The sequence below is a fragment of the Oryzias melastigma genome, linkage group LG8 (genome assembly GCF_002922805.2).
Source record: "Oryzias melastigma strain HK-1 linkage group LG8, ASM292280v2, whole genome shotgun sequence".
NCBI lineage: Eukaryota > Metazoa > Chordata > Actinopteri > Beloniformes > Adrianichthyidae > Oryzias > Oryzias melastigma.
In genome coordinates this window covers 3,731,761-3,743,859 of record NC_050519.1, presented here as the reverse complement: position 1 = coordinate 3,743,859, position 12,099 = coordinate 3,731,761, and the positions used below count along the sequence as shown (strand labels likewise).

At 40.9% G+C, this 12,099-nt stretch overlaps 3 protein-coding genes across 9 annotated transcripts in view; 2 read left to right on the top strand and 1 right to left on the bottom strand.

The window, feature by feature from the left end:
• Positions 1 to 10,712, bottom strand: part of rundc3aa (RUN domain containing 3Aa) — a 21,606-nt gene extending 10,894 nt beyond the window's left edge. For 3 of the 4 annotated variants that reach the window (XR_002919313.2, XM_024272774.2, XM_024272775.2), the window contains exon 1: positions 10,437 to 10,712. Coding sequence is in view for 3 of the 4 variants with exons in the window: in XM_024272774.2 (XP_024128542.1) it covers positions 10,437 to 10,543 (107 nt within the window). In the remaining variant the exon portion in view is untranslated. The remainder of the gene's footprint in view (positions 1 to 10,436) is intronic. The other variant, XM_024272773.2, reaches the window with a different exon arrangement.
• zwi (zwilling) lies at positions 4,734 to 9,924 on the top strand. 4 transcript variants are annotated; one of them, XR_004948302.1, is made up of 2 exons: positions 4,734 to 4,940; positions 8,775 to 9,924. XR_004948302.1 is itself a non-coding variant. In XM_036213144.1 (2 exons), the coding sequence occupies exon 1, from the start codon at positions 6,831 to 6,833 to the stop codon at positions 7,077 to 7,079; it is 249 nt and encodes an 82-aa protein (XP_036069037.1). In that variant the 5' UTR covers positions 6,382 to 6,830; the 3' UTR covers positions 7,080 to 7,228; positions 8,775 to 9,924. The 4 variants fall into 4 exon arrangements, 1 of the variants encoding a protein (XP_036069037.1); XR_002919314.2 differs by having other exon boundaries at positions 8,326 to 9,924; XM_036213144.1 differs by lacking the exon at positions 4,734 to 4,940 and adding an exon at positions 6,382 to 7,228.
• An 851-nt stretch (positions 10,713 to 11,563) lies between the features above and the next one.
• The window catches only part of rnf113a (ring finger protein 113A), a 4,194-nt gene continuing 3,658 nt past the window's right edge, over positions 11,564 to 12,099 (top strand). Inside the window, exon 1 of the mRNA XM_024272778.2 lies at positions 11,564 to 11,712. Within this exon, the coding sequence (XP_024128546.1) occupies positions 11,607 to 11,712 (106 nt within the window). The 5' untranslated portion in view covers positions 11,564 to 11,606. The remainder of the gene's footprint in view (positions 11,713 to 12,099) is intronic.

Genomic DNA, 12,099 nt, shown 5'->3' with positions numbered 1-12,099 from the left:
CCCCAATCCGATAAAAAACCTGTTTTAGAGTTTTTAACATGTCTGTGTGTCATTTTTCTTCTGAAAGAGAACAAATGTAATAAGAAATGATTTTGTTTTTACATTTCCGAGGATTTCTCCTTTTAAATCAATCACAGACAGACTCTGTCTGAATGAATGATCTTCTTTCCATCAACAGCTCTGCTGCACATGCACTAAACCCTCATCTGTTCCTAGTGTCTAGTTCAGGTTCTGGAGAAGAGAAGATGGTATCTTCACATTGACTGCAGTCAAATGAGCCGCCGTTCACATTTCTGTGGTCAAATCAGCATCACTGGATTTTTGGTGTGAGTTTCATCCAATACTTACGGTAGCAGGACTGAGAACGCTGGAAAATCTCCACCAGACTCCACGGAGCTTCTTGATGTGACCACGGAAATGTGAACGGCGGCTCATTTGACCGCAGTTGGAAAGGATTGTAAATCAATGAAAGAGCATTTTGATGTTAGCTTTGATTATTTTATCAAGAACTCTGAGAAACCAATGATTGAATGTATTGATCACAGTCAATAAACATTGGAGAATTAGCTAAAAGAGTCTTTGGTGAACTGGAAGGAGAAAGAATCAGGATTTTGGAGGAAGTTCTGTCCATGAAGATCTTCACTTCCTCGTCCAGCTGACATCCGGATCAGAAGTCTGTTTGCTTATCCGTCTCTTTTTGGACATCTTATTTATTTGTTTATTACTTTGAGTCATTTTTATTCATTTGCAATAGTTTATATTTGGTTTATTTTTTGTCTGAAAATATATATTTATGTATTTCTTGTTGCTTTTTATTTACTTCTTTTAATGTTCTGCTTAGACATTTATTATTATTTTTTTGTATTTTTATTATTTATTATGTGTATTTTGTCACTTTATTTAAGATTAGTTTATAAATACTAAACTATTTTAACTATTAAACAACCATATCTTTATAGATATGAGTTTGTGTTTTAGTAATAGGCTACATAGTAGTAAATCACTGATGTAAAAATGAAGATTTCAAATAATATGTGTTATTGTTGCCTTTAAAAATTAACAAGAATTTCAATTTTATTTATTTATCCAGGACAGTGGACATTAAATTAACCCACCAGCTATTTTATGTCTGTTGTCCACGGACAAATGTTTTAATGAAATATATTATAAACAACATAATATTAAAGTTTATCCTAAGGAGGTGAGGCAAATTAAAATTCAATGCAATATGAAAGACAACCCCAACTTCCTCTCAGGGGCCTTTCCCGCCTGCAGCCGCCTGCTCTCACCGAGTCGTCACAGACGAGTCATCTCAAACACAGCTAATGCTGCGGTACTGTTAGCTTAGCTGCTACAAACAGCGCTAGCTTTAGCAACCAGAAACCTGCGCTTTGTCAACTCGTTTCTCGCTTTTTCCTCCACATTACAACAAAGAGAGCAACAGATGAAGACAAGAAAGAGTTCAGATTTTGGGTAATCGAGCCATTTCAGCGACAAACGGCAGATAAAAACTTCTAAACAGTTCTGCCCAGCTCTGCAGCAGAGAACCCATAGACTGTATATAAGAACTGGACAGAGCAAGCCCCCCTCCTTCCGTGTTCCATATAGGAAGTACCACTGGGTTGCAAAAAGGCCAAAGTCCCATTGACTTACATTGAGAAACAGACAGTTATTTCTCAGTCATTTTATATGTCAGAATAATCATTCTTCCTCTGCTGCTTTCTGCTTAACTTCTTTTTACTAATCCTATTTTTTAAAAAGATTATTTTCCATTATCACAAGTTATTAGAGTTCTAAATTGACCAATCAGATGGCTCAATAAGCGTTTGTGGGTCTGACGTCGACCGTCTGGGGGGTTTGATTGACAGATGACGGGTAGCCAATGGGAGCAGACTTCATCAATGGGTCCGTGAAGACCTTTTAACACCTACTTTACAATTCAACAATGTACCAATCATTGTCCTACTGTTGTTTTCCTCAATGGAATGTACCGATGCAGCAGTTTGAAACAACAAGAGGAGCATGCTGTCGACATTTTTAGATGAGGATTTACTCTGTAGAAATAGATTTCACTCTGAGGTTATGTGCTTTGGACTTTTTTGTTTGTTTAACGTTCGGTTTTCTTTTTTTCACTGTTTTGATTGTAGCTTATAAATTATAAGTTGCATATCATACGGAATGGTACAGCTCCTCCATAAAATCACCAACCAAAGTTTCATCTTCGCCGAACTTAGCTTCAGCCTGAATTAGACGCAGCCGTCTGAGGAGCGCGAGACAAACTTGAAAGGACCTGGTCGTATTTTTAAACAGATCCAGCTGTTCACTTGTTAGGATGGTTATTTATTTTAAATACCGCTGAACGCGCTTCTCACGTGGATCTGATCAGACTGTAACCTGGACGCGCATGTGAAGTAACGCTGCGGCGAGCGCGAGAGTGGGACACGCGCAGTTCGGGCACGGCGTCACCCAAATGCTCCTTTTATCTCTACAAAAAGGAATAAATAAATAAATAAATAAGTAAATCCCAAAGGACCGCTGACAGAATCAAATGTTGGGATGGTTCTCCCTCAAAGGCTTCAGCAATGACTTGTACAATTCTCCCGAGCCGGCGTTATTGAAGCTGTTTACATCCGCGGTCTCGTGGTAAAGGCGTGGAAAGATGCAGACGGTTGCAATAAACTCACTCCAGATTGGCGACAGTACTTCCTGTAGATTCCATGACTCAGCTATGACTCAGACCAATCGCTGAAGATTGGTTGCGAATGGCGGTATCCGTTTCAGGAATTGACGGTGAAAGCGGCGGCCTACTTTCGCGAGGAGAGGAAGTAATGCATTTCCAATGGGGGGCCTCATTGCTCGCTCAGTCCATTATTTTTACAGTCTATGATGGGAGCCCGAGAGAGCAGAGAGCGCTCTGTTTTTCTTGTTTGCATGGCATCACGTTTGGGGGGGCAGTCCTGAAATTTGGGGGGGCATTGCCCCACCTTGCCCCTGACTAGATCCGGCCTTAGTTACCATACTGTCTTTTGGAGGTTAGGAAGTAGTGTTGGTATGGAATTAGATTTGTTACTAAACTATTGTCCATCTGTAAAGTTTTGTACTTGAAGAAAAATTGTCTGTAAAAAAAGTTTTGTAGCTGTAAAAAGAAATTTGTGTGTGTAAAAAAAGTTTGTATTTGTAAAGAAAAAGTTGTCTGTCTATAAATGTTTTTCCTGACTGTAAAAATAAATTTGTGTGTCAAAAAGTTTGCACTAGTAGTAAGACACACATTGTGTGTCTGTAAAAACAGTTTTGTAACTGTAAAAATAAATTGCGTGCATCTGAAAAAAGTGTTGCACTCATAATAAGAGATTTGCGTATCTATAAAAACTGTAAAAACTTGTAGAAAAAATGTTTCTAAAAAAGTTTTGTAACTGTTAAAATAAAATTGTGTGTGTCTTTAAAAAAGTTTAGCACTTTTAATAACACTATTATGTGTCTATAAAAAAAGTTGCATAACTGTAAAAAAGAAATTTGTGAGTAAAAAAGTTTAGCACTTGTAGTAACACATGGATTGTGTGTCTGTAAAAAAAAGTTTTGTGATTGTAAAAAATAATTTGTGTCTGTAAAAAAGTTTTGTGATTTTAAGAAGAAATTTGAGCGTCTGTAAAATAGTTTCTTAAGTATAGGAAAAAAATGTCCATCCGTGAAAACGCTGTGTGTGAGGAAACGTCACGCTACAGACAGCAAGAACAAAATCTTTCTACAGACACAAATCTCTTAAACTTTTTAGCAACACATCTAACTTCATAGTAGTGAGTGAATTTGGGCGTGGCTTTGGTTACAAATTGGGCTTCACTCCTGTTGAACTTCAGAGAATTGTGTCAACTTTGAATAAAAGACGTCCTTTAACGTATGCAACTTTGTACTGTACTGTACAAACGCACAACTGTATGTGAACAACAGCGGGAGCAGGCCTGTTTTCTGCCTTTGGGAACCGTGCCATATCATCACACTGAGGTCACCCCGATTGTCTTGTGTACTGCACAAAGCCCCCCTTTAGCGCCCCAGCATTGTTATCATGAAACCCACACAATTAGCCTCCTGTGTTTCCAGTGTTTGTGCGTTTGGATCTCATCTCTCTGAGGGACCGACAGCATCACTGAATGATCAAACAATTCCCGCCCCCTCGTCTATACGTGCTGCTGTATTTAGGGTTTGGCTCTTTGACCTTCACAGAGGGACTATGCACACCCGGAGCTGGCTTTAGGGCACCGGCTGGAGCCGACCGTCTGCGCCTCCATGGGGAACACCAGCATCACAGAAGGCAAGACTGCCGTGGCGGTGGGAAGCACCTCCATAGCCAGAGGAAAGACGACCGTCTCCTTAGGAAACTCCTCCATCTTCAGGGGAGTGACCACTACCTCCATGGGAGACTCCACCATCCAGAGGCAGAAAACCACGGTGGCTCTGGGGCGGGCCAGCTTCAGCCGGGGAACCACGACCACCTCCTTCCGGAAAGCCTTGACGGGCAAACGCAGAAACACCTAGATGGAAAGGACACCTGAAGCCAGGGCGAAGGCAGCCAGCGCCAAAAAAGACTCTAACAAGGAGTGGAAGACTTCCTTCTCCTCAAGCAGGACCGCCTTCACCAAAGGCAGAGTTTCCCTCCTGAGGACTAAGTACATCATCTCCTGGGGGAAATCCTCCATCTGCTGGAGCAGAACTACAGTGACTTTGGGCAAAATCAGCATAGCCGTCGGCAAAACCTCGGTGACGCGCGGGGAGACCACCAGCTCTCTCGTCACTCTGACCTTCACGTTCGGGACCAAGTCCGTGTCTGTGGTCAAGACCACCCTGGTCAGGGGCACGGAAACCCACAGCAACGTCTACTGGAACTTTCACACGTGAATCCTGCACACGCTCAGACTGCTGTGGATGTATCTGTGTGGTTTTAGAAGGTCAGTAGAATGAAAACTAAATGGGGTGAGAGCTCGGCGGAGAGGAGCGCTCTGGGAGGGGAAGTGTGTGAACATGTGTGATGTATGTGCAGACGGGAGCGTGCGTGGTTCTCCTCAACACTGCTCTACTGTGTGGCTTCAGATGTAGGAGTTCCCAGCATGCCGAGAACTTCCCTGTATAATCGACAGAAAAAAAAAATGTAACAACGCTTATAAAGTTAAACTTAAACGCTGCTTTGCTTGCAAATAAACTTTTGACAAAGAATGGAAGGATGCCTCCCTGTATGGCACATGTGTCAAAGTCAAGGCCCGGGGGCCGGATCCGGCCCTTCAGATCACTTTATTTCTAACTTGTATAATTTTGACTAAATATATATTTTATGGAGAGTAAAATTTAGAAAGTTATTTAAAGTTTAAGTTGATTTAATCTAGAATAATATTTCTGCCTTTTTATTTTTCATAATTATGCTAAAAAGTTATAGATTTAAAAATTGGCATTCTGTTAGTTTTTTGACTATTTTTGCATTTACTTAGATTTTTTAGGCTATTTTGGAGTTTAGCTAATATTTCAGCTACATGCTAGCTGTGCTGGCTAATTTAGGATTTTTAAAAAAGGTTTTAGGCTATTTTGGAGTTAGGCTAATATTTACATGCTAGCTGTTTTGGCTAATTTAAGTTTTTTTGTAGTTATTTTAGGCTGTTTTTAAGTTTAGCTAATATTTCAGCTATGCGCTAGCTGTTTTGGCTAATTTTTTATTTTCTTTTTTGTAGTTTTTATACTGTTTTTTAGTTAAGCTAATTTTTCAGCTACATGCTAGCTGTTTTGGCTAATTTATTTTTTTAATTTTAATTTATTTTTTGTAGTTTTTATAATGTTTTATAGTTTAGCTCATTTTTCAGCTACATGCTAGCTATTTTGGCTAATTTAGTCTTTTTTCTGGCTTTTTTAGGCTGTTTTGGAGTCTAGCTAATATTTCAGCTACATGCTAGTTGTTTTTCCTAATTTAGGCTTTTTAAAAAAGTTTTCTAGGCTGTTTTGGAGTTAGGCTAATTCTTACACAGTAGCTGTTTTGGCTAATTTAGGATACTTTGCAGTTTTTATGCTATTTTGAAGTTTAGCTATTTTTTTAGCAACATGCTAGCTGTTTTGGCTAAACTAGTTTTTTTATTATTATTTATTTTAGGCTGATTTGGCATTTAGCTATTATTTTAGCTGGCTATCAGCGCTAACATTTTCAGCTATCAGCACTAGCATCTTCAGCAGCCAAATTCAGCTTACAGCATTCACACTAGCATTATCGTAAACAATACTAGTTCATACTTATATTAAAAAGTTACGTTTTTTTAAAGTTCTAAAAATATAGTTTTAGTGTTCAATAAATGTTTATCCTGTTCAGCCTACGACCTCAGGTGTGTTTTGGATTTTTGCCCCCAGTGCGATTGAGTTTGACACCCCTGCTGTACGGAGCAGCTCTGTTTCCATATGCAGCTGCACACATGCGATCACAGGCTATAGGGAACAATGGCTCAGAGGGCAGTGATGTCACTACAGACTGTCCTCCTCACAACAATGTGTCCTTCAAACGTCTGGTGTCGTCGTGGCGGCGGGACAATCGCCCCACTGTCCCCCGTCCTCCCCGATAGGCTGCAGCCACCTACGGTTGCCTCTGTCCATTCACGCCACACACGGGTGGTATGTGGCCTTCCACGGCCCACGTAGAGCGGCTCAACGGAGGCATTATGTGATCTGAGGGTCGCGCTATTCGTGCTCGGCATTCCGCGTCGCATGTTACTACTACCACCGGAGCTGCATGAGCGTGCGATGCCTCGCGCCGAGTGAGTCCCGAACCCCGCCGCCAAACCTGGGTCAGGACGACGAGCTGCTCCCCAATGGGCAACACCAGCTTCACCGAGGGGAAGACGGCCTTAACCCTGGGCAACACCACCATAAAGAGGGGCAAGACCAAGCTGGCCATGGGGAACTCCTCCATCAGCCGGGGCCGGAGCACCACATCGCTGGGCTCCTCCACTATCACCGGCAGGAAGACCAAGATCTCCCTGGGCAGCGCCAGCTTCAGCAGAGGCACCACCACCACCTCCTTTCGGAAGGCCTTCTTCCCCAAACGCAAGACGCTCTAGGGGAGACGGGGTCGCTGGGGCAGAATGTGAGCCGAGGGCAGCGGCATCGCAGCAAACTTTGGGACACCAGCACAGCATCTGCACAGGGATTGAACTTACGCTCGGAGCTTTGACTTTGTCTGGTCATGGCGGGTTTATCGAGGAAACAGGTCAGTGGAATCTACCTTAGGGGTTCAATTCTGCAAGCTATAGACTGTTCAGGAGTTTGAGCATAAAAAGAAGCAAGGATTTAGCAGTTTCACCTGTTTTTGATTCTATTAGACCAGAAGTCGGCAACTTTTATCAGTAAAAGACCCATTTGAGCTCATTTTCTGCTTAGAGTCTTAATTTAGCCTTTAAGAAATTTGCATTCATGACCTAATTTTTTGTTAATAATATGTCTTCTTTCGACACAATATAAAAATAACTCAAAATGTGATTTTTTTATGTTTGACAGAAGCTCAAATAACTCATTTTCAAAATAAAAGATGCTCTGTACCAAACAGGATCATCTAACCATAAGATAATAAAAAAGATAAAAAATTTTACTTTCCATTTAAAATCTGTTCATTCTGGAGGTAGAGTCGAGCAAACAAGACGTCTTCAGGTCAATATGGATGTAAAAACCTACATAGTTTATCATCTATGTGCATCAATTTATTAATTTATCTCATCTAAATTAAATAAATGCTTATGAAGTCATCCTTACTTTCAAAAATTGCTATTTTATTTTTTTTCTTTTTCCTTTTTTTGTCTTCATTACTTAGTTTTGTTATTTTAGTTTGGAGTTGGTAGTCTTAGTACACGAGCTTTGTTTATTTGTTTTCTTTAGGTAGTTTTGGTTGTGGATCTGGACCAGAATAATAAATTCCTCCCCCTGTTGATGTAATAACGTCTAAACTGCCGAAAGCTTCAGCATCTTTGAGGAAAGATGAGCGGGAAACGAGCCTTTGACCCGAAGGGGAATCGTTTGTGCGCCTCACATGCTAAACAGTTTTGGAGTGCAGCAGCAACGTGTTCTTGGTACGGTCCGACACTGAAAACAACTGGACGGCTTCCTGACAAGCTTCTTTTGTGCCCCCTCTCACTCAGCCTGGATTTAGGCCAAACCCACTCGCCGCTCTTTAATGGCGTTCTTGTTCTCCCCGGCTCGCCCTTTCTTACTGTAACTCCACGTTTGAGCTGCAGCTTCTCTCGTTTTTATCTCCTGACTCGCATATAATAAACACTTCCTTCTCTTTCTCTCCCGTCTTGTTTTCGTCCTCAGTCTTGGCATAACCGGCAGGATCAGATGACGAACTCTTCACATCTTTGTGCAGCTGTCGGAGGGAGACGTCCTGTCCTGCTCTGGACTGGCTAACAAACTCAAAACAAGAAATTATTTGATGAATTATGTAATTAAAAAGTATGCTTTGGGGCTCAAACTTCTTCTAATGTCTTGAGAAAAGTGATTCATGGTCGGCGGAAGTGTGGAGGGCAGGAGATGTACGTTGGGCAGCAAGGACGGGAGTGTGAGAGGGTCAAAAAGGGCTTAAAGGAGAGAAAGTTTCATCAAGAATGCAAAAATGTTTTATTGTTTCAAAGCAGAAAGTTGGACTAAATGATCACAAACAAGAAGCAACCCAGAACATCTTCTCTGCTGGAGCCACACCCCAAAATAAACCTCCGCCAGCAGCTTCCAGCTGAATCTCACTCATCTCATCTATTCTTTCTCAGGTTCCTCGCATCCACAGCAACCCCTCCTGCAGGTTTACGGCCGCCGCATGGACCCCTTACCCCCCCACCCCCAATTCTGAGCATTCGAATCCAAAACCAGTCCGGAGGAATTCGGTTTGACCGCCCAACAACGCCTGATCTGCTCAGGCTGAAGCTGGAATTGAAATTCGCCGCAGGAGGCCTCAGAAACGCCACATTAAAAAAGAAAACGTGTTGCTAGGGGCAACGGTACATAGCTCCAGTAGATCACCATGACACAGCTGTCACCGTGGACAGTCTCAAAATCCCTTTTCAGATGCTGTCTGTGCTTCAAAAAGAGATTTTCTTTTCAGTTTCACTTGGTTGTAGGAGATTGCAGCTATCTCTTATTCTCTGATGCTTTTATTTGTTTCATTTTTGGGCAGAAAATATCTTTCTTAAAGTGCCCTGATGCAGAAACATGCTTCCTTCTTCCATTTTTGAAGCATAGATTGTGATAAAAACCATGAAAAAATAACAAATTTAACTCCAATCTGGATCAGAAACATCCCATTTTGTGTAATAAAGCAAGAAAAGTCAAGAATTGAAAATGTTGAACTTTAGTTTTTTTGATAATTTAACAAGAATGTTTCACACACACACACTAGAGAGTACTAATCGAGCACTAATAACATTTTGCTCCTGCACAAAAACTCAACCTCTGTGTGTGGGTCAGCGAGTCAAAGCCTGGATCCTGAACCACCATCATTCCTGCTTCAACGTCCAGCTAGAAACTCAGGATCGCTCCTAATTAAGACTGAAAGATCAGCCTGCGACTACTTGAATCGACTCTGATCCCACTGGATCAACTTGGAGGAGGTCAGAAGTGAGGAGCATTCATAAAAAACGCTAATCCTAAAAAAAAACCTGTTGTGAGCACTACTGATGGAAAGCTGATTGAGATTTATTTCTGTCTCGTCTGGTTTGTTTGTCATTAAAATGTGTCTCAGGATAAAGTGAGTTTGGTGTCCCGGCTAACCTCAGATTGTGCTCTAACTTCACTGTCACGTTATTATTATTATTTTGTATTTTTTTGCCGCCGTGCTCACCTGTGTGTGTTACCTCCTTGTAAGAGTCAATGAAAAGACAGGACCTTCCACAGAGAGGAATAAAAACTGTGTGCCTTCCTCAACGTCTGGACAACCTTTTTTTTTTCCCCCTCCTCGGTTGCTGGGGCCTATCCCCACACGCATATTCTAAGCGGGTGTCCTCTCAGCTCAGATGCTAAACGCCTGGTGTTTGAGGTGATTTATGGAAGGACGGGGAAGCGGCCCCCAGTGTCCGTCTCATCCGTGATGGAGGATGGGAATTTTCTGCAGCTTATGTTGACATAATCAGCTCACGGAGGGAAACTAAGGGGAGCACATAATATATAATTTAATATAAAATAATGGAAAAATCAGCTGCAAAATTTAGTGTTAAACATTACTCACAAATAGGGAATTTTTTATTCAATTTTGGGGGGTGAATGTGAAGGTGAAAGAACACCTGTCTCCTCTTTATCACCTTATTTATATAATTATTTTTGCAATATTTTTTTATTTTTATTACATCAGACATTAAACTCTCCAAATGGTCAAAAATAATGAAAGTGAGCATTCAGACACCTGCACACAGAGAGGCCGTCGAGGTCGTGATGTGTACCTGCACACCGTGATGAGGTTTTTCCGCTCCACCGCCACGCTCCGGTTAGACGCCTTCTTGGATGTCAAACCCATAGCCATTGCTGTCTGAACGCACCCGGACTCCATCCAACGGCGGGCCCGCGGCCTCCTCGGGATCCGCGCCCAGGCCAGGACCGCTCCCTTCGCGGGCCCTGCGTCCTCCGAGCGCTCGCTATCCTCTGCGGGGAGCCGCGGATGCTGCGGCGGATGCAACAGAAGGACAGGACCAGGACAAAATGAGCGGCAACAAGCCGGACGCGATCACGGCAGGTACTTCCGGTTTGGAATTTCAGAGCAAAACCACAAAGACTCATAAACTAGAATAAAACTACCATAAAGCAGGTTTTATTTGGCAAATATGAAACTAGTCATACAACCTAGAGACAATGACATAAAATTACATATAATTAAACCATACGACAATTTAACTATCTTTTTCAGGCGAAATCAGGAACCGGAAATGCAGCTAAATACGTTGAAATTTACATATTTTTATTAAGCGTTAAATATGCTGTGGAGCACATTTCTTGAATCAGTATTTTTAAGAAAGTATTCTTATTTATTTTGTTAAAAATATTTATTTGTTAAATTGGCAGAAAAAATTGCACAAACTCAAAAACCACTTAAGCTCCCAATCTTACTAAAATCATTGATTTAATAAAGCAAAATGTAAATAAGTGTCAATTTTTTATGTTTTTTTTTTTTGGTAAATTTGTAATGTCAGTTTTCTTCATAGTTAACTGATTCAAAAATAATGTTGATACTAGATAACTTTTGCACCACGTTGTAAAAAGCCGACTCTAAATAGCAGCACATTGATAGATTAGCTAAAAGTATAGTATATTATGCATTCATTTTTCAAAATACATTTTTCCTTACAGCGTATTTATTTAAATGCCACAACACAACTAATAATGTGAAGGCTTTAGGTTTTGATGCGTAAATATAAGGATTTTATTGTTCTTCTTTTGGATAATTTAATCATATTTTTCCCCTTAAAAAATATTAAAATTGATTTTTTTTTACAGAGTAAAACCAAAACAAACACCACTAAATGACCACTTGCGCTCTGAATAATTTTATCCCATTCGTCCTCCTGAACACCAGGGGGCGCTCTCACTCTAACTGATCCTTGAACACTGCCGGTGAGATGGCGGAATCAGAGGAACCAAAAGCGCAGTCTTGTACATTTTTGTTCAAAAAATCTGCAAAAAAGTTCAGTGGACGCAAGAGAAAAGCAAGCGACAGCGACAAAGGTTCGTTAATGTGTTTTCGTTCCCCTTTGTGAGTTGAATCGTTTAGCGTGCGGTGTGGTAAAGGACAAAATAGTGGACGATTGGCTAATGTTTTTCAGCTAGCTCAAATGCTAAGCTAGTTTTGACTGTAAATCTAGCTGGTTTCTCTCATTAACATAGTAATTGTAGACGTTTTAACGGACTATAAGCTTCTTCTTCATGTTTTTGTCGCTGTGTGATTATGTTATTATCGCTCGGATCCTGTTTTGTGTACATTTTTAAAACTATAAACATCACAGAATTTATGGTAAACAAATGGCTAAATCGAATCAAGTTTTTCTAGCTAAGGGGAATCTGTTAGTTATTTTTGTTTTTCAATATTAATTGTGTTATTTTAGACTGTCTGCT